At 40.4% G+C, this 25,638-nt stretch overlaps 3 protein-coding genes, 1 long non-coding RNA gene and 1 pseudogene across 5 annotated transcripts in view; 2 read left to right on the top strand and 3 right to left on the bottom strand.

The window, feature by feature from the left end:
* LOC105433428 (galectin-8) overlaps nt 1–25,638 on the bottom strand; it is a 420,969-nt gene that overhangs the window by 389,216 nt on the left and 6,115 nt on the right. The gene's annotated exons all lie outside the window — the stretch shown is intronic.
* LOC148936024 (uncharacterized) lies at nt 1,154–25,638 on the bottom strand. Its single transcript, XR_016139762.1, has 2 exons — nt 22,991–25,638; nt 1,154–1,775 (listed from the first exon to the last, which is right to left on the bottom strand). It is a non-coding gene; the product is annotated as an uncharacterized LOC148936024 (long non-coding RNA).
* LOC148936026 (uncharacterized) lies at nt 3,298–12,193 on the top strand. The gene is made up of 2 exons (XM_089079006.1): nt 3,298–4,835; nt 10,485–12,193. Exon 2 carries the CDS (start codon nt 10,684–10,686, stop codon nt 12,133–12,135), a length of 1,452 nt encoding a protein of 483 aa, XP_088935132.1. The 5' UTR covers nt 3,298–4,835; nt 10,485–10,683; the 3' UTR covers nt 12,136–12,193.
* On the top strand, nt 4,844–8,342 carry LOC148936027 (uncharacterized). Its single transcript, XM_089079005.1, is given in 3 exon segments — nt 4,844–5,572; nt 5,574–6,856; nt 6,859–8,342. Coding segments are annotated over 3 exon segments (3,321 nt in total). The 5' UTR covers nt 4,844–4,892; the 3' UTR covers nt 8,217–8,342.
* LOC148936025 (uncharacterized) lies at nt 12,761–17,908 on the bottom strand (annotated as a pseudogene).

Here is a 25,638-nt window from a genome sequence, read left to right as displayed (position 1 = left end):
GTTTTTCCGCTCGCACATGTGTCAAACATATAAAGTGTCGTACATTAAGTGAAAGCTGAAATTTGTGCCAACATTTTAAAAAAATATTCATCGAGATCTGTGACGTATACGAAGTTTAATTATATTTTGAACATGGAAGAAAAAAACGTGTATTTTCGGTATATTTCGCTTTTTTATTTCTGAAAAGGCAAAAACGCGTCGCAAACTCACAAAAAGATATGCATCATGTACGGAGAGAATGCCGTAAGCGAAAGTGTGTGTCGGAAATGGTTTGCGAAATTTCATTGCGGAGATTTTGATCTCCAAGATGCTCCTCGCTCTGATCGGCCAATCACTACTGATGTCGATCAAATCAAGGCTTTAATCGACTCCAACCGGCATTTGACGACTACACAGATTGGACATAATCTCAACATTGATCAATTAACTGTCTCGAGACATTTACATTTATTTAAATTTGGGATGGTAAATAAGCTTGATGTTTGGGTGCCGCACGAACTGAGCGAAAAGAATTTAATGGACCGAATTTCAGCTTGCGATTCGCTGCTTAAACACCATCAAAACAAATCATTTTTAAAGCGGATGATTACTGGCGATGAAAAGTGGATTGTCTACAACAATGTCAGTCGAAAAAGATCATGGTCGAAGCGCTGGGAGGCTGCTCAGACGGTCGCAAAGACTGGATTACACCCGAAGAAGATCATGCTCAGTATCTGGTGGGATTGGAAAGCAATCATCTATTATGAACTGCTGCCACCCAACAAAACGATTGATTCGACCAAGTGCTCACAACTGACCAAATTAAAGCAAGCAATCGATCAGAAACGGCCCGAATTGGCGAATAGAAAGAGCGTTGTGTTCCACCAGGACAACGCCAGACTACACGTTTCTCTGATGACCCGGCAAAAATTATTGCGGCTTGGATGGGATGTTTTGGTGCACCCACCGTATAGTCCGGACCTTGCACTTCAGACTATCACTTGTTTCGGGCGCTACAGAACAATTTGAATAACAAAACCTTCAGTTCCCTGAACATCTTTAAAAACCACTTGGATGACTTCTTTGCCCAAAAATCTCAAGACTTCTATGAAAGAGGGATAATGAAGCTCGTGGAGAGCTCATGGCAGAAAGTCATTGAACAGAATGGAACATATTTAGTTGATTAAAATCGCTTTTTTTGCTAAATATTTTGCGTTTGAAATTTACTCGATTTTCGCTATGAAATGCATAGACCCAATAATTACCCTTTTTACATTTTATTTATCACATTTTATTTTTCATATTTGTTACATAACCAAACAAATCGTGTGATTTTTTCATTACATATCCTTTCGTAATAGTCCTTTCGTAACTAAATAAATGGTGCGCATTAACAGTGTCCAAATGAACGATGTGCATTTGCACGGTGTTCAAACGATGTCTATTTGCACAGTGTCCAATTGCACCGTGTCCAAAAAATTGTGCATTTGACACGTGTCCATTTCTGACGTGTCCAATTGAATTGTGTCTAAGTGAACCGGATATTTTGGCAAATAAATTTGAGTGATCCAATAATATTTATACATCACTATCTGTTCTAAGTAATCTTGTAATTGCCGTGTTCGTATTCCTAGAGCGGTAATATCTAATTTGATAACTAATTTCCATGTAGTTTGTACTGATTCATCAATCCGATTTCTTCGAAATATATTCCAGGATGATGAAAAAACTTCTTTATTTCAAATGGCTATTTTTCCTAGATTTTTTCGGTGCCTATGATGTCCCATAAAGTTATTCTGGAATTATAATAAAGTTTCTTTTATTATATTTCATAGAAAAAATTTTTGTTGTCATAGCGTTGAGACTGACGCGTATATTCTTTTATTTCTCAAGATATGTTTACTCCTATTTTGTTCTCCACTGTATCTTTTCTTAGATTCTGGTGTCTATTGACTTCGGGATATCTTTTTTCAAGATACACCTAATTATCCACCTTTTTTATTTTATTAATGTTATCAAAAAAGTAAATATTTTTATGGTATTATCCGTGTCATTATGCATTGTTGAATGTCAACGTTTCGTGAACGTTGCAGTTCATTTCATCAAGACGAGGAACAGCTTGATATTGTATATAGTATCAGGCTGCTCCTCGCCCTGATGAAGTGAACTGCAATGTTCACGAAACATTGGCATTCAATAATGCATAATAACACGGATAATATCCATAAAAATATTTACTTTTTTGAAAATAGTAACCGTGGAAGCCTTAAAAGTTGTGCAGTTGTGCGAATCGGTTTTCGTTATAGTCGAAAACCGTAACTTCTAGTCGACCCATTCGATCTTGTAGCACGCGAATCCCTTCTAGTAAAACGTCTAATATTGATTCTTTATCATTGTTTGGTTCTGATTACTTTATCCTTCTGCGCGAGGGGCCTGCCGAAGCTCTGAGACGTTCTATTTCCGCGTCTACTTCTGCGCAAATTACCTCTGGTTCCCCATTTTCCTCACCACGAGATGTACGTAATTGTTGTTTTGCCATGTTTCTACGCTCGGAGTTACGCGATGCGGTGTAATCTTCCGGATCGAAAACGCTATCGTTATAAAAGAAACGAGAATTCTCTCCGCTATGAATTTCGGCCCTCTTTTCCTTCAGAACGTGTCGTTCTGGAATACAGTCTGCGTTCGTCTACTAGGTCCGGTATTAGACTCTTGTCTTTTTATTTCAATAAACTATTATTATAATATATTTCGCCTATCTAACTCGAATCTTTACACCAAAATTCTATTTCCAACGTCCCCGCTTCCCCACCTGGTAATTGACTGACCGCTATCCGCGCCATAAAACGGTCTCGTTTTATGGCGCCCGAACAGGAAGTTATAGGCGAATTTATATTATAATAATAGTTTATTGAAATAAAAAGAAATAACACTGTATAATGCCGGATGGGAATGCACAAATAGCTGAAAGGAACGCGAATAGAATGAGCAGTGAACGGGCGAGACGGTGATCGGCGCGTGTTTATAGTTTTTACGCGGATGAGGTATCGCTCCAGCGGTCGGTGCGATACTGATATCGCTGCGCGTAACTCGGTGACGCAGGGCGCGCGCGGCTGACGGCGATGTCGCATGTGTGGTCGCGGACCTTTAAATCTTCAGGCGATTTAAATTGCGTAAGCGTGTGTTAGAAGCACGGGCGTTGTCTGTGTCGCGAGAGTGGAATTTCTGCGAGAGGATTTCTGATCGTTTGGAGAACGGGGGTGCCCGTTCCCTGCCGAGTGTACTCGGCTGACCCCCTATCAGCCCCCGTATGCCCCTCTGTATGAAGAATGCCGAGTGAACTCGGCCAACCGGGGAGAGTCCCGGCTGTGGCGGAAGGCGTCGGTGTCTGCCGAGTGTGTTCGGCCGACCGGGGTGTATCCCGTGCTCGGAATCGGTCGGATGGAAGTACGGTTGTATCGGGGGGGCACCCCGATACGGCGGTGGAATTTGGAGACAGCGGAGTCGGATCGAGCGGACTCGATGCGCTGGGGAGACTCCAGCAGCTCTCGGCTTGCCGTGAGAAGTTTCGGAGATGGTGTTCGGTTAGGCGCGAACTTGGCGCGTTGGAGAGAGTCCCAATAGATCTCAGGCTTTCTACCAGAATCGGTTCGGATATTCGATTTTTTTGAGATGTGCTCTCAGAAGGGCGGAACAGGATGATTTTCTGTGGAGAACGATGCCTTTTTATACCCGGGATCGATCTCGGTATTTTTCGGTCGGATCGGTCGGATTAGTCGATTTCGGGGGCAGCATCCCTCTCCACAGGAGAAAAAGGATCAGATATAATTGGTTTTTTGAGATGATAAGGAATCGGAGCGGGGATGTGAAAGAGTAGGAAGAGGAGTTCGGTGGTGAGGTAATGGCGCGGCGCGGGGTCGGTTACGCGCTTGTAGACGCGGTCGTAGGTCGCTCGCTCGCTTGCGTGGCGCGGTGTTGGTGCGGCGCTGTCGCGAGCGCCGAGAATGCAATCACGCTCACCGCTGACAAAGCGGATTGCGGCAAGCGATACTTTATCCGATGAATTATTATTTTACCAAGCGATAGCGAATTGTGTTAATCGCACAAATATGGTGTAATCGTTCGACGTGAAGCAACTGTTAACCGGGTTGCGCGGCCCTTACGCGGAAAACCGCCGCGCGACCCAGAAATATACCGCGAACGCTGACGAACATGTTGATGACACGGCAAGGACCGGCCGTCCGGAACAGGATAAAAACGGAAGACCGATATGAGGAGAGGACTCGTCGAGATCCGCGTGCCGTCACGTCTGTCGCGGTCCGAATTAGAAAAGACAAACTGTATTGAGTGTTAATAAAATTTATTAAAATAAAAAAGAAGTGGTGAGTGCTTCCTACCCGCCGACTCCTGGACCGATCCTCCGAAACGACCCGCACAACATTTCTGGTGGCAGCGGTGGGATCGTTTCGCAGCTATACCCAGTCATCTGGAAGGAACAAACGATCGGAATTCAAGGAAAAGGCCGGAAAAGAAGTCGAATTCCGACAGGAATAATTAAATAAAGACCGATTCACGACCCAGAAAGACAAACTCTCCTTCGGCTCGACAAATAGAACGACGAGAATCCCATGTGACTTAAGATCAAGGAAGCCTTCTTGACGAAATTGCTTTTCTGACTTGCAGCAGTGGTTTGTCCACTATTGCTTGATCATTCTAGGATTTGTCGTATAAAAAGGCATCCCTGCAGCGAGAAAGAACCGGTAGAGCCACAACGCAGAGCATATCAGTGACACCGGAGAAGCCACGACCTACCGCAACAGCCAGCGCCGCGTCACAAACATGCGAATTGCGAGCGTAATGTAAGTCATAGAAAAATAAGTCAAGCGCATTAGATAGCGAGAGAAGCGTGTAGGTAGATGTCGAACGAGGGAGTTAACCAAACTCCTGCCCAAAGAAACACGTCGTGGCTACATAGTGCGTCAGCCAGCCGAGCGCTCAGCCCGAGCCCTCCGAGCCTTGAGCAGACGGAAAATTCACGCGATCCGCGCGATAACGTACGCCGCGATTTAAGTAATTATTATTCTGACGATAGTCTGACGAGTCAACCGGAATTACATCCGAACATTGTAATTGAACGCGTGTTTTCGCTTAGTGACATAGATAATAGCCTACTACCGAGTAGTGAGAGACGCGACGACGCTCTATTACAACCAACAGACGCAAGATCTGACCATAGCGACGGCACAAATGCAAGTAATCCTAGCCGCGGAGAGTTCTCATTGACATCTTACGATAGTAGCGTGTTCGATCCAACCGAATTTTACACCGCTTCACGAAACATAAATCCAGCAGAAATGGCAAATCAACCCTCGGGCACACCGTTAAAATCGATCGCGGAAGAACAACAAGTAGTAAACAAAGAATTGGACGACGAAGTAAAAAGGATGAGAGCCACTTTAAGCCAGGCGCACTGGAAACCTGACCCGGCGGAATCTTCGCACGACGCGCGAGATGCAATGTTGGTCGAATTGATAGAAGGCATGCGAGCGCTACAGGACCGCATAAGCCAACTAGAAGTCGTTCATTACGATCGGAAGTGCAGAAAATGACGAACCGATAGAAATGACATACGGGCGTACACGAGACGATGTCCGAAATTCGCGAGATCCCGCACATACGTTTATGAAATTGAAAGAAGCCCGCGATATGATTCCGGAAATGGACGGATCATCGCGGAACCAAGTTCAAAAATTTTTAAATGCAAGCACGTACGCGATGAGCGAAATAAATCCTGCCGACGAAAAATCATTATTAAAAGCGATCCTGTGCACGAAACTAACAGGGAAAGCCATGCACGATTTCCAAACAAGGGATATATGCACGTTCATGCAACTGAAGCGCGAGATCGAGATGTGCTATTTGGCAAAACGTAGCACTACGCACATTCAGCGAGAGTTTAATATAACCCGTCAAAAACCCGGGGAAAGCGCGCGAGAATACGGACTCCGCGTTGACAAACTAGCCATGGAACTCTATCAATCTATGGTAGAAGGACGCGAGCACACCGCGGAACAACGAAAGGCAATCCTAGATACGATACAAGAATTAGCCCTAGAAAATTTCCAACTAGGATTACGTGACGAGATACAAACAATAGTACGATCCAGGAACTATACGAATTTAACAGCCGCGATGCTAGGCGCGACAGCCGAAGAAAAATTAAAAGGTAGCCAACCTATAAAAATGTATAATAACGAGAAAGCTAGAAGCAACCAAGAACAGTATAGAAACCGCAATCAAAAACTGGAGTGCCACAAATGCGGTAGGCTAGGACATTTGGCGCGCGACTGTCGTTCAAGCCGATACACAAATAAATATCCGCTACCGCGAGCCGAACGACCGACGAACGTAAATAATATCGAGAAATACTGCTCGTACTGCAAAAAGGCAAGTCATAAGCGCGACGAATGCTGGTCACTGAACGGCCGCCCGAGAAAGGGGCAACCAAGACGCACGAGACAGGATAATGAAAAAGAGCGACAAATAAATACCGTTGTAATAATGAGAAAGAATAAGCAGCAAAGGGAGAGCGATGACCTGTCGTTCACCAACAGTGGCGACGACGAAGAAGAAGAGAAACCGAGAACAAAGATAACGCGAACCGTACGCGAGCATCAAGTGACACAGGTGAATACGCCTCACACAAACGCCACGTTAGACTTGATTACCTTGCCGATGCGAGAGACAAAAAAGGGAAAAACAAGTTTCCTCCTCGATACAGGCGCCACTTTGACATTAATAAAAGTGGAAAATCTAAAGGGAAACACACTAATGCGCGAAGAACGTTTAGCCCTAACCGGAGTTACGGGCCACAAGATACACTCGGAAAGATAAGAGCAACGATAACGCTAGGAGACCGAGAGATACGGCACACTATGTACGTGGTAAGAGATGACTTCCCAATAAATTATGAAGGGATACTGGGACTAGACTTTTTGAATAAACAACAAGCGAAATGCGATCATGGGAAAAAACAAGTCCGTATTGGCAACACAACTTTCAAACTCTATCCGTACAAGAAAACCATGCTAACGCCTCGCAGTGAAACCATAATTCAGGCAGTAACCGATCGGAATAGCATTGGAATAGTAAATGCAGTCGAAACCAAACCCGGAATCTTCATAGGAAATTGTTTGGTCATACCGGAAGAAAACGTATGTCCAATAAGTGTGATAAATACCACAGGAGAATCCGTGGAGATAACAACGCCGCTAGTCACGGTGGACGAGATAAGGACAAAAGACGCCGCACACATGTATACCATGGAGGTGTCAAGTAACGAAACAAGCGACGAGCCCATTCAAGCTCGTAAAGAAAAATTGCACAGACAAATGCGAACCGAGCATTTAAATAAAGAGGAAAAGAAAACTTTGCACCAGATCTGCGAAGATTTCTGTGATATCTTCCACCTAGAAAACGATCGCCTATCGTACACTAATGCAGTAGCACATGAAATAAATACGCGAGCAGATAGCGCGCCGGTGAATGTCCGACCATATAGATTACCAGAGAAGCACAAGGCAGAAGTAAATAAACAGATAGCGAAAATGCTGGACGACGAGATAATCCGTCCCAGCACGAGTCAGTGGAACGCACCCTTACTAGTAGTACCAAAGAAAATAGACGCATCTGGAGAGCGAAAATTACGAATAGTTGTGGACTTTCGGAAACTAAATGACTTAACAATCGGCGATTCTTTCCCGCTCCCGAATATCACTGACATACTAGATCAACTAGGAAACGCGAAATACTTTACAACATTGGATTTAGCATCGGGATACCATCAAATCCCCATGCATGAGGAACACAAACAAAAAACAGCATTTTCCACACCTTACGGGCACTACGAATTTAATAGAATGCCTTTTGGACTCAAAAATGCGCCTGCAACATTCCAGAGACTTATGAATTCCGTACTAACCGGATTACAAGGTCTCAAATGCCTAGTCTATCTAGATGATATCGTAATATATGGACCAAATTTGAAAGAGCATAACAAAAGACTAATTGAAGTATTCAAAAAACTAAGAAACTACAATCTGAAACTACAACCGAATAAATGTGAATTTTTAAGAAAGGAAGTGACATACTTAGGACACATTATCTCCGAAAACGGTATAATACCGGATCCTGCGAAAATAACGGCCGTAGCAAACTTTCCAATACCAAAACCAGGGTAAAAGATGTGCAATCCTTCATAGGATTAGCCGGATATTATAGAAGATTCATCGAGAATTTTTCGAAGATAGCAAAACCACTGACAAAACTAACAAAAAAGAATGAGAAGTTCGCTTGGACAGCGGAGCAACAGAACGCATTCGAAACATTAAAAGAAAAGTTAACGACCACACCAGTTCTAGCTTACCCGGACTTCACTAAACAATTTATAGTAACGACAGACGCATCCGGATACGCCATCGGAGCAGTATTGTCGCAAGGGCCAGTAGGCCAAGATCGACCAATTGCATACGCAAGCAGAATTCTGAATAAAGCGGAACAAAACTATAATACAACGGAGAAAGAATTGCTAGCCATAGTATGGGCCGTCAAACATTTTCGACCCTACCTCTATGGAACAAAATTTCAAATAATTACAGATCACAAGCCATTGATTTGGCTATTTAGTATAATAGACCCTGGTTCACGATTAATCAGATGGAGGCTCAAATTAGAAGAGTACGACTATGAGGTGATACACAAGGCAGGTAAAGGTAATACAAATGCTGACGCGCTCAGCAGAAACCCGATCGCGCCTGACACACAGATAAACAGCATCGAGCGCGACAAAGAAGAACGCGAATATAACAAAGAAGACAAGGAGCAAATAATGTACGAATATCATAATGCCTCCCTCGGCGGACATCAAGGCGTAACACGTACCGTAAATCGAATACGACTAATGCACAATTGGCACGGACTAATACGAGATGTGGAAGAATACATCGCCAAATGTGAATACTGCCAGAAAAACAAACTAAGCAAGAAAACCAAAATGCCTCTAGTACTCACCGACACGGCAGAAAGACCGTTTCAAAAATGCGCCCTGGACATCGTAGGACCACTCACGGTCACCATGAAAGGAAATAAATACCTACTAACATTTCAAGATGACTTAACAAAATTTAGTAAAGCAATACCGATATCAGATCAGGAAGCAAACACGATTGCCAAAGAGTTCACCACAAAAATAATATGCGAATTCGGAATACCGGAGACAGTACTGACAGATCAAGGAACGAATTTCGTCAATGAAATGTTCAAGGATGTATGCACCCTCCTAAAAATAACGAAAATTTAAACAACCGCGTACCATCTTGAAAGCAACGGAGCCCTGGAGAGATCGCACAGGACTCTGATCGAATACTTAAGGCACTATATAAATGAGGATCAAACCAACTGGGATGAATGGATCCCATACGCGATGTTCACGTACAATACAACACCGCATACAGCAACGGGTTATACACCTTTCGAATTGATGTACGGGCACCAAGCAACATTACCTACGGCCCTGGCAGCGCCGCCGAAACCATATTACACATACGATAACTACGCGCAAGAATTAAGAGAACGACTCAGAGCCACACAGAAAGTAGCAAAAGAACATATACGCGAAGCAAAACAAAAGGCAAAAAACTATACAGATAAAAATACGAATACTAAAATTTTCAAAGTAGGAGATAAGGTCTTCCTGCATGACGAAGCAGTGCGCAGAGGACGATCGAAGAAATTGGAAGCACCATGGATAGGCCCATATCAGATAATCGAGAAAACCTCTGATGTCAATTACAGGATTAAACAGAAACGAAAAATTACGACGGTGCACGCGAATCAACTCAAATTATTCATCGAAGATTAGCAAACAACGCATACGAATAATTACCCGCAACAAGCAAAAAGCAAAAGCAGTAAAATAAAGATAGTAATCACAAAGATAGCATAGATTAGATTTAGAAAAAAAAAAAAAAAAAAAAAAAAATACAGGACTCACCAGTCACGCAGGACAGAGACGAACCGTTGCCCGGTGGCGACACAAATCCGCACCCGCAACGGGTCGCGGGGGTAGAGCTCCTCGCAGACGGGCGGAGGGGGCACAGGAGACCTCTCTATGCACGTTTGAATACGTGGACGACACTCCCCCGTCCAGACGACCGTAGTCGGCCACCTGGACGACATCCTTACGGCAACCCGTAGGGCCGCCAGGCGGTATGACCGCCGCACACATTCACTACACATGATGGGAACATGTTCCCGACCGCATCTAGTGCACTGCATGATGGAAAGTACACGGAAATACACTTAATAAACAAAAAAAAAACCGTCCACGACGCGCGATAGACCACGGTCGACGGCAGACTGAACAAAATAATTTATAATATTAAACGTAGCGCACAAAAAAATGCACGACGAGGATTCACGGAAAAGTAACCTGAACCCTAAACTTGCAGGATGCTCCTTATGTGGAGAAGAGCAGGACAAGCGACACCTGACTCTCGGCATAATCTTGACTGGGAATTGTTCTCACATCAGCCAGGAATCTACTACGAGGAAATCGGTCAGCTGAGATAGGCTGAATCGGCATGGAAATTAGTGATAAAACTGAGCGCAAAAGAATTGGAGATCAGACATCAGCAATTGCAGGACTATATGGAGGAAACCGAAATACAGTGCCGAAAAGTAATAGGCAACGCCCAGTTAGGTTGCCGAAACATTATGAGGATAATAGAAAGAAAAAACACCAAATTGATCACGCTGCTGACACAAGTAGAAACGCTATACAAAACGACTGACAAACGACGAGGACTGCTAGATGCGATCGGGTCGGTCAGCAAAATATTATTCGGAACGATGGACGCCGACGATCAGAAACTAATAGACGAACAACTGCAAACGTTACGAACAAACGGCAAGGTATTGCAGCACGCAGTAGCAAATCAAATAAAAATAATCAACGCCACAATAGCGCACTTGGACGAATTAGAAAATACTCTAAATTATAATGAAAATCTGATAATGAGTGCGACAAAACGACTAGAACAACGATTGACCGAGTCAACACTACAGGCAGACGTAGACGAACATTTATTAATCCTGACAACGATAATGAACGATTTAACGAAGGACACGGAAAATGTAATAGACTACCTGACATACGGGAAAAACGGAATGATACCGACACGACTACTACCCATCAAACATATAATAACAGCCCTCAAAGAAGCGGCTACACAATTACAAATGGGATTACACTTTCCTTTTAAAATCCAGATTGAGCACTGGCAGACTATACACACATACATCACTTTTAGCGCATATTCAGATGGTCCATACATGTACACAATCTTGCGATTTCCGGTAGTAGCATACCCTACATTTAAACTAGTTAAAGCAATACCGCTACCAGTACACGATCATGCGAATGTATTCGCCTACATAAAAATAAACCATCCTTTGCTAGCTATAGATAAAGAGAATCACCACTACAAATTACTAGAGGAAGTAGAGTTAGAACGCTGCATACGAGAAACAAACACATACACATGCGAACAGAACTTCGCGACATATTATGCGGAAACAACAGCACCATGCGAGGTGCAAATATATACACATACACCGGGACAGCTCAATTACTGCGAAAAGAATCATATGATATCTAACACACCGTTGTGGATAGCATTGACGGAGGAGCAAGCGTGGCTCTACTCCACGACACACAAGCAAGAAATTAGCATTAAGTGCGAAAAGCAAATAGAAGAGAAAATTATATTAGAAGAAACCGGAAAAATAAAGCTAAAAGATAATTGCAAGCTAATCACACCAAATGTAATATTAAAAACACGAAAAATTGAGGGAATAAAATATATTCAAAACTACCTCCCCGAATACAATATAACATTAGAAATAAAAAATAAGGACACCGATAAGAATAAGCTAGCGAAAACCGACACGTTACGACAAATAATTAAGAACCCCGTAGATTTAACCAAGTTAAGCATAAGTCTAGAAGAAATAAGAGAAACTCTAGAAGATAGCGATTATATCGTAATTTACTCAAAAATAAATACACTGTATACTCTATGGGAACAGGCACCTGCGTAGTAATAATAACTATAATAGGATTAATAACATGGCGCATAAACAAAAACAAAAATAAAAAGCAGAAGAAAAGCGAGACCGCACAGAGGCGCCGCGACGATGCTATGTTATATTAGTCATAAGCACACGATTATATTACAGTTACGCGACAACATATGTAAACTAACAAGTAAGATCACCTTCCATCGAAAGGGGGGAGGGATGCCGCGAGTGCCAAGTAAGGGACACATGAAAGCCGAACCCCCATGGTTCCCTTCCATCACAGGGGGAGGGATGTCGCGAGCGCCGAGAATGCAATCACGCCCACCGCTGACAAAGCGGATTGCGGCAAGCGATACTTTATCCGATGAATTATTATTTTACCAAGCGATAGCGAATTGTGCTAATCGCGCAAATATGGTGTAATCGTTCGACGTGAAGCAACTGTTAACCGGATTGCGCGGCCCTTACGCGGAAAACCGCCGCGCGACCCAGAAATATACCGCGAACGCTGACGAACATGTTGATGACACGGCAAGGACCGGCCGCCCGGAACAGGATAAAAACGGAAGACCGATATGAGGAGAGGACTCGTCGAGATCCGCGCGCCGTCACGTCTGTCGCGGTCCGAATTAGAAAAGACAAACTGTATTGAGTGTTAATAAAATTTATTAAAATAAAAAAGAAGTGGTGAGTGCTTCCTCCCCGCCGACTCCTGGACCGATCCTCCGAAACGACCCGCACAACAGCGCGGAACGCATTCGCGTTTGCTGGTACGGCGCGTGATGCGATGCGGGGCGCGTTAGCGCTTGTTGGTGCGGCGTATGGTGCGACGCGGGTGGAATACCGAGAAAACATTCGTATTTTCGCGGCAATCCTTCGCTATTCTCTGACGCTTCGGAGTTTTCGCGAATTTATATAAGATTAAAAGAGGCGTAAACGCCTTTTGCGGCCATTGCCACACTCCGCCTGTTGGTCGGTGGTCCCCGACGGATGATCGGTTGGGGGAAAATCGGAGGAAGGAGTGGAGCGGAGGGATGCGCTCCGTTACATATCCCCCTCCGTTGAAAGCCAGAACTTAGGCTTCTAGGCCGATCGGGTGGACCTCAAGGTTCTGTTGGCATTAAATCTGAGGATGTACTTCCGCCCCTCTAGCTTTGCCTGGTATTTCCGATTTTTGTGGACCGCGAAATGCGGTACATGAACTATTTTTCTCGGTTTCACCTCGACGGGAATCGGTGGTCGTATCGGATCGGTTGGTTGTAACGGCGTGGTGGTCGGTTCGGCGATGGTCTGCGTGATGGCATCCACTATCTGCGATCTCTGTACCAGTGGCGTGTTCGTCGCCACCGATATCTTTTTGCCGGCGACGGAACGGACGGCGTATCCCTCGGAGGTTGCCCGATCTTTTCGACGGCGGTGGCGGTGCCTCGGTGAGCCAGATCGCCTTGCGTCGTTGTACTGCGTTGGATATTCATTCCGATCTTGGGCACGGATTTCTTCGTCGTGGTGGCGGTTTTGTCGGGCCTGCGAATTGTCGGCGACTCGTTAGCGATTCGAGTCCGACCCGAACAGGTCGAAGTATATTTCCTCGAACCCTGGCCGAGTCGGATCGTAAAGTGGTGGCGTGCGCTCCTCGAGCAGCGCGTCGATCTCTTCTACTATACTATCTCTTCTAGAGCTTGACTGTTCATATCGGCGTCTCGCAACGAATTAAACGGATCATTCTTTACTTTGTTTGTCGGTGGTTGCGTTTTCCCCTACTTTTTGCTATTTTCGGCAGTTAAGCTATTTATTTTTCGACTTAAATTTTTCCGCGGACGTCCGGGACCTCGACATTGTTTTTTGACGTCACGCGGTTTGCCCCTTCTCTTTTGCGATTGCCAAGGGCCCATTGTTGGTGACATTCGTCTGATCGGTCGTGTCGGCGTCGGTCAGGTTGTTGTCGGCGTCGTCGCTCGGCGTTTCGGCGGCGCTGTCGGATTCGGTCTCGTTTTCGACGGGCGCGTCGTCGAATTTCAGTGCGCCGAACGACGGTTTTAAGTCCTGGAGGTGAATGTGCCGGTACCATTTACGACGCTTGCTCCGTAAATCAAAAATTACGAAGGAAATGGCTGTCTTTATCTTCAGGGGCCTGATGTAACGAGGCGCGAATTTCGCGTTAAACGCGTCTCGTTTGCTGGAGAGGGAGTGGTCGCGCTTCCACACCCACTTTCCGATCTCAGGTCGCCAGTCCCGTCGTCTTAGATCGTAATTTCGCGCTTGCTGGTACGATGCGTGGTGCGGTGCGAGGCGCGCTAGCGCTTGCTGGCGCGACGTATGGCGCAGAGGGAATACCGAGAAAACATTCGTTTTCATGGCATTCCTTCGCTATGTGTCCGGCGTCGTGAATTGATACAGAACGCCTTCGTTCTTGCTACTCCCAAGATCGACCAATCCGACCGATCCGACCGAAAAATACCGAGATCGACCTCGGGTATAAAAAAGCATCGCTCTCCACAGAAAATCATCCTATTCCGCGCTCGTTTTCTGAGAGCACGTCTCGAAGAAAGCAAGTATTCGAACCGATTCTGGTAGAAAGCTTCTAGAGATCTGTTGGGGCCCTCCCCAACGCGCCAAGTTCGCTTGGCTTGGCCGAAAACCATCTCCGAAACCTCTCACGGCAAGCCGAGAGCTGCTGAAGTCTCCTCAGCGCATCGAGTCCGCTCGATCCGACTCCGCCGTCTCCGAATTCCACCGCCGTATCCGGGTGCCCCCCGATACAACCGTACTTCCATCCGACTGATTCCGAGCATCCCGGTCGGCCGAGCACACTCGGCACAGACACCGACGCTTTCTGCCACAGCCGGAGCTCTCCCCGAGGCTGACCGAGTTCACTCGGCATTCTTCATACAGAGGAGGGGCACACCCCCCGTCAGTCGAATACACTCGGCAGGAAACGGGCACCCCCGTTCTCCGACCCAAGCGGTCAGAAATCCTCTCGCGGAAATTTCCCCTTGCAACACAGATAACGCCCGCGCTCCTAACACGCTTACGCAATTTAAATCGCCCGATTTAAAGATCCACACGTGCGACACCGCCGCCCGCCGCGCGCCCCGCGTCATCGAGTTACGTGCAGTGATACCAGTATCACGCCGACTGCCGGAGCAATACTTCATCCGCGTAAAAACTATAAACACGCGCCAATCACCGTTTCGCTCGTTCACAGCTCATTCTATTCGTGTTTCTTTCGACTATTTGCATTCCCATCCGACTATACAGTGTTCTTTTTATTTCAATAAAATTATTATTATTATATAATTTCGCCTATAATTTAACTTGAATCTTTACATCAAAATATAACAAATTCTGTCTCTAACCTCCCCGCTTCCCCACCTGATAATCGACTGTCCGCTATCCGCACGGGAAAGCGAGACCGTTTTAATGGCATGGGTCCGAACTTTTTTTTTAATGGTGTGCCAACTTAACACGTCGTGGATTCGCGGTATTCCCATGCTATTATTCCGAATTTCGGAGTTCGTGAAATTATATAAGATTAAAAATAGGAGTAAACGCCTTTCTGCCGCACTCCGCCTAGTGGTTGGCGGTCGCCGATGGATGGTTAGTCGAGAGCTCGAGCCATGCTTGATGCAATCTCTCCTCGTGCTCCAGGAGGATTATTTGTATATTTGCCATTTGTATATTTGTATATTTGTATATTTGGCGTTGGAGGGTGTCGCCGTTGCAGTCCAACCTGCATCCATCGAGAGAATAGGATCATCATCTCTCTGGAGTACCGGTCGTGGGGATTCGAAAGAATACATGTATATTGCAATATACGTATATATATATATATATATATATGTGTGTATCATTGTATTGTTGACGTGTTATTCTAAATACGTTATTTGCGATAAATATCATCACATGCCTCGGTAGTCGAAGAGATAAGATGCCTGCCTGGTAAGCAGGAGATCCAGGTTTGATTCCTGACTGAGGTGATATTTTTTCACAAAATAATACACAAAATAATTACGAGTTTTCACGACTGGTTCATGGTCGGGCCCCGCCGTGATGCACACCCTCCCTTCTTATTCAAATGAATATGAGGGAAAAGTATATGTGACTTTATAAGAAGAACATTATCTATGATGCTAACGAATGACATTGCAGACAAATATAGTTTCTTTGGAAGAAAACAAAAGAAGTCATTTTGCAATCTAAACATCTGCAAACTTTTAATAAATGAGTATTATATTTTTTATTTTATTATCTTATTGTAATTTTAATATGATTTTTTATAGATGCTTCAAAAGAAGGAGGTTTTTGAGAAACTTCTAAAGAAGCTGAACAATCAATTCAAGGATGATTATGAAGAGCTGCAGAAAGAAGAAAATTAAAACGATAATTGCGTTTTTTGTTATTGAGAGCCTATTGTTTACTTCCATTCCCAAAAGCCAAATTTTATATATATATATATATATATATACAAAGTAAAAGGATGAAAAGTCGTGCGCTCTCTCATTTTCTCCTTTTCTCTTTCTCTTTTTTATTTGAGAATTGTTTAATCGGGAATATTAATTTTAATTTAATTTTGTTTATTTTGTTTGTTTCCTATGATGTTTTATTTATACTTATTTATCTCTCTTTTTTATATCGAGGATGTATTAATATGTGTATTATATAAAAAAATATCTTATAAAATCTAAAATATAAACAACTAAACTTTTTTTAACTAATTTATTAGTTATTTTTTAATACAACATTGGGAGATTAATTTGTTGATAATAATTACGATAATTGATGCAAACAATAAGTTGTATCACTAACAATAAATTGATGTATTACTAACAATAAATTGATGCAAATAACAAATTAATTTTCCAATCTGCATTAAAAGACATTTATTGGTAAACATTCTTTTCTTATCTTGAAAATGAACGGTTTTGTCTAGCGAAGCCTTAAATCGAACCTTTTCAAGATATCCCCAAAGAAACATTGAACATTTTTAAAATGTTTAAAAGATGTTCGTGGCTCTAATACGGACATTTTAAATACGTACGTAACGTCCAATATGTACGTTTTTAATACGTCTGGGTTGTGCTATCTGGATTAAGTTTAAAATTATTTTTGTTCGCTTACGTTTTTATTTCTTTACATTATCTTTATAAACATTAATTCCTAATATATTAACTTAATAACACAATTATTTGTTAATATATAATAAAATTCATATATTCATATATTATATATCATTCATTATAGATATTATGATAATGATATGTGACAAAAAATGCTTTAAACATAACAATTTTTTACATCAAAAACATGTTACTACAACTATATTGTTGCAATTTTTGATATCACATGGTGTTTAAATTTTTTTAAAACTAAATTTTGCTAGATTTTTAAATTTTTCTGGTCTTTCTTTCGTATATCCACTTTTAAACCAAATATTTAAATAAGTTGTGATATTGAAGAGATGATAACTAATTATGTATCAAAGATTCTATTATATTATTTTTTTATGTAAATTTATATCACTTTTCAATAATAAAACGGTGTTCAAAAATTTTTTAGCAAAATTTTTCCAAATCCGAAATCCATAAACTATCCATCTAATGGTTGTATTTTCCCTATAATATCTTTTGGAATTATCATTGTATTAATCATCATAATTATCATTGTATTTTTTTCTGCTGATTAAACTAGAAACAATATCGGGACAATGTGCACTCCAAGCATCAATAAGAAGAACGCTATTTGGAAAGAAAACTTCTTGTAACCAAGATTTAAAATGATTTGTACGGAACAATAATTTAAATTAATAACATTGAATTTTATTAGATTGCTAAAATAATTATAAAAGAAACAATTGAAATTTGTGTATACCTGCTATCATTTTGAGATTTTGATGCTTTCACAATAACATTTATTGATTTGAACAAATTTTCTTCCATTCTTGACTCAAACATACCATTTTTGTAATATAATAAATAAAGGCGATAGCAGTTGCTTACCATCACACGATATTATTGGTTATATCGTGTATGAATGATTTGTCGGTAATACAGATTGTACAACACGTTCTACTGTCTTTATTCCTTGATTAGATTGTAACCTTCCGGAATGGATTTTTAATTGAAATCTTTAATCTTATATTATAGATAGTATTACGATCGAGCAGTGTTCCGCTCGACGCTACCCTCATAATGATTTTCAACCTGAATATCGTTCCTTGCCGACGCGGTCGTCAAGTGATTGTCAAGGATTATTTTGGGAGAGTCGTCGGCGCGGTGCGCAAGTTTGAGATGTATCGAATTCTTATTTAATTGTGAAAGCTCTTGTTATTGCTCCCGTGCTTAGTGCATAATAAAGTATGTTTCTTTTCTAAACTGTCTCCTCCTTTCCTTGCGTGAGTGTGACGCGAGTGAACCCGCCGAGTGCGACAATATTTTCAGAACTGTTCAAGAGTTTCACTGTTTTTAAAAAATCTTCGTTGGTTTTTTGTAGACTGGATCTTCCAGTGTTTTTCTAGTGACAAACTTTGTAATTTTTCTGGAAACAATTCGATGGGACTTTCTGAATATTGTTATCCAACTATCAGATAGCTTTAAACATAGGCTTTAAATTTCCTATTTCTTGTTGAATCTGTAGAGCCCACCTTTTTAAATCAACATCATGAATTATATTGTTACGACCGAGCGGTTCCGCTCGACGCTACTCTTATACCGATTTCCAACCTGAAGATCGTTCCTTGCCGACGCGGTTATCAAGCGGTTGTCAAGTGTTGTTGTGAGAGAGTCGACGGCGCGCGAATTTAAATCGTGTCGCGATGAATTTATATTGAATTGTACAAAGCTCTTGTTAGCTCCCGTGCTTCTGTGTTTAATAAAGTGTGTTCTTATATTTCCTAACTTTCTCTCTCTTCCTTCCTTGGCGTGAGTGTAACGCGAGTGAACCTGCCGTGAGCGCGACAATATGAATTATACCTGATTGACAGCTAAATTTATTATGTGTAAATTAGGAAATGTAGGATAATTTTTCCATATGTTCCAATGTTCACCTGATTGTAATTGTTTTCTCATCGTCTCAATTGACTTTCGGGTGACAATCTTCTGCTGCAATTTATGCTGCACGGATTTTAAAAAGCGATTCCTTTTTTATTATTTCCATTATCTTTATTGTTAATGTTTCGCCAATATTCAACAGCTTCCCTTTTATAAGAACTATCAAAATACACCCAGACAGCACGCATGTCTAAAAGACGTCTAAAAGACATCTTATAAAAGACGTCTTTAAGACTTTACCAAAAGAAGTTATAAATACTTTTGGACATGTCTTAAAGACATCTTGAAAAAGACGCCTTAATGTCGGTCCACAATAGATGATTTAAGCTTTAAGAAGTAAGAAATTGACTAATTATAATCGAATATGAAAAAAATAATCTACTATAATTGGTCAATTTTTTACGGTTTAAAGATTAAATACTTATTGTGGACCAACCCTTAAAGATCTTTTAAAGACGTTTTTAAGACTATATCAGAAAGATGTCTTTCTGACGTCTTAAAGACATCTTTTCTAAGACATATGTTCCATAATCTCAATCTGACATCAATATAATCTCTAAAAGTTCTAAGTGACAGTTCTAAACATAGTTATTTACATTATCGACTGTGACATTTATCGAGAAATAACTACACATTTATTGATTGGAATAAATGACATGACCAATTTCGATATAATGTAACCTATAAAAATATTGGCAGTCAGTTTATCTAATACTCCAATATTTTATATTATTGTAATATACAAGAACGCAATTAAGATGAAACTCTTCGGAAATGTATTGACAAGAGGAAGAATACAGAAGCTGGAATTACTTGATAAATCGGATATATCAATGATTTAATATCTACACAACTTTTCTAATGACAAAATTGATTTTCGATTACAATAGATAAATCAAAGTTGTGTAATTATTATATCAATGATGTACCAATTTATTAAGTAATTCCAAATTGTGCATATTCTTTCTCTTATCAATACTTTCCGTATAATTAATTTTTATGCCATTATAGAATGTCCAAAAAATTCCATTTCCAAATAAGACGTCTGAAAGACGTTTAAAAAATGTGACTTATAGTACTTTGATTATCAATTTTTAATATTATCGATAAACTTTCGTCTAAAATTTCTTTTAACAATGATTTTATATGTAACAGTTCTTTGCAACACATTGATGTCGCTGTATATTCTGCTTTTGTGCTGAAGAGAGGTATAGTTGGCTGCTTCTTTGAGCTCCATACAATAGGTCTTCCGCAGAAAAATATTATATATCCGGTGGTACTTTTTCTAGTTTTTAAGTCACCTGCGAAATCCGAGTCGCAATATATAAAAATTTCTTGTTTTCGATTTTTGTTGTAAAATTCTATCCCTCTACCTAAAGTCTCTCTACCTTTAAGAAATCTAACAATTTGCTTAATGGATATTATATTTTTATTTGTTGTTTTTCTGTATGTCGATTTGCTAAATTTACTGCATATGCTAGATCAGGACACGTTTATTCGTTAATATATATAATATATTATTCGTTAAATATAAAAGAATGCCTGTAGCCTCTCTATATGGAAATTTTATGTCTATCGCGCTTGTTTCATTATCATCATCTTTAACTGCTAGCGTCATGATTTTGGCATTTTCCATTCCGAATTTTTTTAATAATTTTATTGCAAAAAATGTTTAATTAAGTTTAATTAAGTTTTAAATCTATCTCTGTTTTTTTAATTTCCATATGTTGTGCGGATCATTTCGGGGATCGACCAAGGAGTCGGCGGGAAAGAGGCGCTCATCACTTTGTTCAACACTCAATAAACTTTATTAAAATTGATACAGGTCCTTCTTAATTCGGATCGCGACAGACGTGACGGCAAGGCAAGGCGGATCTCGACCAGTCCTATCCTAGTACCGGTCTTCCGTTTTTATCCTGTTCCAGGCCGGTCCTTGCCGTGTCATCAAAATGTTCGTCAGCGTTCGCGGTATATTTCTGGGTCGCGCGGCGGCTTTCCGCGTAAGGGCCGCGCAACCTGGTTAGCAATTGCTTCACGTGGAGCGGTTACACAATAAATGCGCGATTAACACGGTAGCGTTAATAATCGCTTGACAATAATAATTCGTCGGGTAAAACATCGCTTGCCGCAATCCGCTTTGTCAGCGATGGGCGTGATTGCGTTCTCGGCGCTCGCGACATCCCTCCCCCTTTGATAGAAGGCAACCACGGAGGATTTCGAATTCCATGTGTCCCTTACTTGGCGTTCGCGACACATACCTAAAAATACTTTTGGATTTCTTTTGTAACTATATGCCCAAATCACCCTCCAGTAATTAAATTCTCCGTCAATCTTACCGTCGACAGATTCGCGTAGAATAACCAACATGAAGAATTCATGTGAACAGCGCGTGTATCATAATAGTCCACGCGTTGGGTCATTGCCGCTGGCCCCGCTTCCGACCGCGTCACCAAATGTATCTGCGGAATCGCCGAGCCCGTTCGGCGAATCTCGCAAATCTCTCGGCAGAATCATTTCCGGCGGAGTTAACCCCAAAATCCGAATTCGGCTAACCTGTTACCCGATTCTTCCCGATTTACGGCCGACTCGGGTATATTAATTGACTTCGGATGATCTTGGTCTGTTCCCAGCGAGACAGCAAGTCCAATGTTGATCTCGGTGAGTATCTGTCCAGATACCAGTAAGCGATCCTAGGTACTATCTAGCAAGCCAGAAGCTTCTGGGATCACTCCTGTCTCCGAAGCAAGCTTTCTTTCAAGCTAAGACACTTCTTAGCTTAGTCCCCGAAACAGGCCCTTGCGTGCAAAATCCATCGCTGTTGGTGATAGAGCAGGGAGCTTCCTGTTTCCGAGCCGCAGCAAACTCGGATGGGACTCATTTGACCACGTTGCAATTGACCATCAGCCACTCATAGCGTTTGAACAGAGGAAAAGGCACTCTAGGCACCACTGTGAGTGGCTGTAGTCAATCGCAACGTGGTCAAACGGGACACTCCTAGCTGTCCTGATTCCGGCCCGAAAATCCGTCTGGAATAAGACTTCAACGCAATGAAACTTTCAATTGATCGGCAATCGCAACAAACGCCACGTGCGACGAATCCCCTTTCCCCGCGCCACGCGCCCACGATCGCGATGTGCCGAATTTTCAGAAAAGCCGCGAAGCTATTATACGATTTTCAGAATTTGCGAACATTTTCGGCGAACAATAAACGCGATTCCGAGATTAAAACTGAAATCATATCTAATCGTGTACATATTTTAAATAGCAGCCAAAACGAAAACTATAAAACCAATTAGCTGTAAATAGTGTTTAATCTTTAAAAATATACCTGTACATAGCTTACACAAAATCTTCTCTATTTTATTTCTCTATTCTTCCTGGCAACGACTGATGCTATCCCGCAAAACCGTGAAAACGAACCGACGTGTAATCGCTTTCAAATTTTATTTCGCATTGTTTTCTTAAATTTTCAAAAAATCTATTCATTTCTTTTATGTCTTTACTTATTATTATACCGTCATCTACGTAGATTGCCAATAGTAAACTATCTTTCTTATGTTTAAAAATACATTGTTTTTAATTGTTCTAAGCTATTTTGTTTTAAAAAATTTGTGAAACATTCATTCCAATTGAGAGATGCTTGTTTCAAGCCGTACATAGATTTGATTAATTTACATAACTTGTTATTATAGTTGAAATCTTCTGGTGAATGTAAATATTTTCTTTTATATTACCATAAAGAAAGGCAGTTTTTACATCAAATGATTTATTATTTCTGAGTTTGTATTCACCGCTAAAGCAAATAAAATTCTTAACGAATTTGAACTTACCACGGGACTGAATACCTCATCATAATCTATATCATATTTCTGCTCACATTCTCGAATTACTAGTCTCGCCTTGTATTGTCCGTTATTCTTTACTTTGAATCGATATCCATCGACTTGTTAATGATTTTATGCTTTGTAATTCATCCGCATCTATCAATGTCTAGGTTTTTTTTTAATTTGCTTCCTTTTCTTCTTATATAACTGCTAATTTTTGTTTATCTGGATCTGTTTCACTGCGTGAAAAGTTAAAAAAGCACAATCAGTATACCTTTCTGGAATTTTATGAGTTTCTTTATGATTTCCTTGTTTTCTTTTCTTTAGCAATTTGTTGACGAAAGTTGGATCTGGTTTCTTGTTCGTATGAGTCTTTATTGTCCTCAAATACAGTGCTAATATGATCTTCTTCATCAGGCAATGTTTCTGTTGCGTCATTATTTTTTATCTGTGTGTATTCCATATCTCTTCTGTAATTTTCGTTTCGATATCGGTTTCATTTTGTACGTGGAGAATTTTTTAAAGAATCACATCGTTTTTCATTCAAATGGTTAAGACTTTCTGTTTTGAAATCATCTCTGACCGTAATGATTTTTCGTTTCATTTTTATCAAAAATTCATCCTTATATTTCCAACAAAAAGTATGCAATTTATAAGGTTCTTGGAAATCAAGACATATTTCTTTTGTTATTTCTAATCCATTGTAATGAAAAATACTATCTAATAATAATTCTTGAATGTTTTCTTTCAATTTTATTTCTGCTTCAATTATTGACGTTTCTAGATATATCGAACTTATGGAAGCCAATAAAAGTCTGACAACATTAAGTGGATTAATAATCATTATTAATTTGTTCTTCTAAAAATATACGTTAAAATACTTTAACATACTCTAACAGTGACTTTACTGACTATAAGCGCAAATCTATTAATATTTATACATTTATTGATATTTATCTTTAAGAATGCACTTGAGCTTAAAAAAGTCACGTTTGAAAAACATTCTAATACGAAAGATAAACGATAATATATTTCATGACATAATGATATCTTTCGGTATGATTGCTTTCCAATATAGTAGATTGCTTTCGATCGTAGTTTTATTAAGCGGTTTGTTCATTTGATTGAATTTGCAGTACCTATTATATTGACACAAATTAGTGCTGAATTTTGAATGTTTTTAAATGTTAAATTAATAATTCGAATTTCAGCTGGGTACCGTTATTTAATACTAATAATTTTAGTTCTGAATAATAATTTTGGCTTTTCATATCGATATACTAGGCAGTTGAGAATTTGCTGCGTAACGGTTTGGGCGTAGCGAGCATATCCACATACATTTGCTAAAACATTTCTGAAACATTTTTAGCAGTTAGATACATCCATCGATAGATTTTGATAAAACCGATGAGATCAATCGTGACTTGCTATCATGTATACCGATGGTATAGTGAATATATCGCTACGGCTCTTAAAGCTGAACACGCGGTATCATTAGATTAGGCACACGTATAGACGCACACATAACTGAGATACTCGGAGCCGTTAGGTACTTACGCGAAATCGGCAGACAAATATAACGATTGTTTCTGCTTTTTCTAAACAGAGTTTTTGCTAAATCATTTTGCGATGAGAGAATAGTTATCTGTGTGCCTCCTTCCGAATTTTTTGGCATGTAGAATAGATAGGTTTAATTCGTACTGGCAATCAGGGAATAAAATGATACAAAATTATCTTTCTAAAAAAAGGGTATCAAGTAAAGGGACATACGTGCCCTATGAGCGGAGATATTGCTACACAAAATCCGACTCGTAAATTTTTACTTTAAGAAACGTTGTCATTATTATTTTTATAAAAGATTTGATATCAATGATTGGCGCCAAGTTATAGTCTTATAAACATTAAGCTACAAGTTCACCTTAGCAAAGTTATATATTTCATTTGTAAAAGATTTGATATACCGCTATTTTAAAAAAATAAAATTCAAGCGATAGTATCTTTAATTTAAAAATAATAAAAACCGAGTGATATGTATATTTTTTTACCCATTCAAGACTTTCTTTATTAATCCAAGTAGTAATAATTATTTAGCTTTAAAAATATTATTATATAATAAAATTGCTTTACTCAAATTAAGTTTTTATCATAAAGAATTAAAGAGTAATAGTACAAAATAAATGATAAAATTTTATTTAAGCGACTCGTGCGTAGCTATTGCCGTTTGAAGTAAACAATTTCTCACGCGCCTATCAACGATGATCGGACGGGAGTATCTTACCGCGCGCTTGCATTTGCCAGCGGGCTGGGCTAATACGGTAATTTTTAATAATTAATATCTTGATTATTATTGTAAATATTATAAAATGATATGGGACTTTTATGTTCATCTCGGTCCCTTATCTATTTTTTTACGAGCGATGGCAGAAGTCTCGTATATATATATATATATATATATATATATATATATATATATATAAATTAATTTATAATGTTTTTCAATGCATGGCCCAACAATATCTAACAACTGATTGAACATTTCTATGGACATTCTACAATAATTATAGAACATTTCGTAATCTTCAAATTCCATTTCTTTGACCAGATTGTCACTGTCATCCTGTAATAATCTTCGTCTTTCTGTGAATATCGAACGT

Source organism: Pogonomyrmex barbatus, unplaced genomic scaffold (genome assembly GCF_055798465.1).
Source record: "Pogonomyrmex barbatus isolate J1 unplaced genomic scaffold, ASM5579846v1 scaffold3, whole genome shotgun sequence".
Taxonomy (NCBI): Eukaryota; Metazoa; Arthropoda; class Insecta; order Hymenoptera; family Formicidae; genus Pogonomyrmex; species Pogonomyrmex barbatus.
Note: the sequence above shows the minus strand (reverse complement) of the source record. Positions and strands in the feature narration are given on the sequence as shown.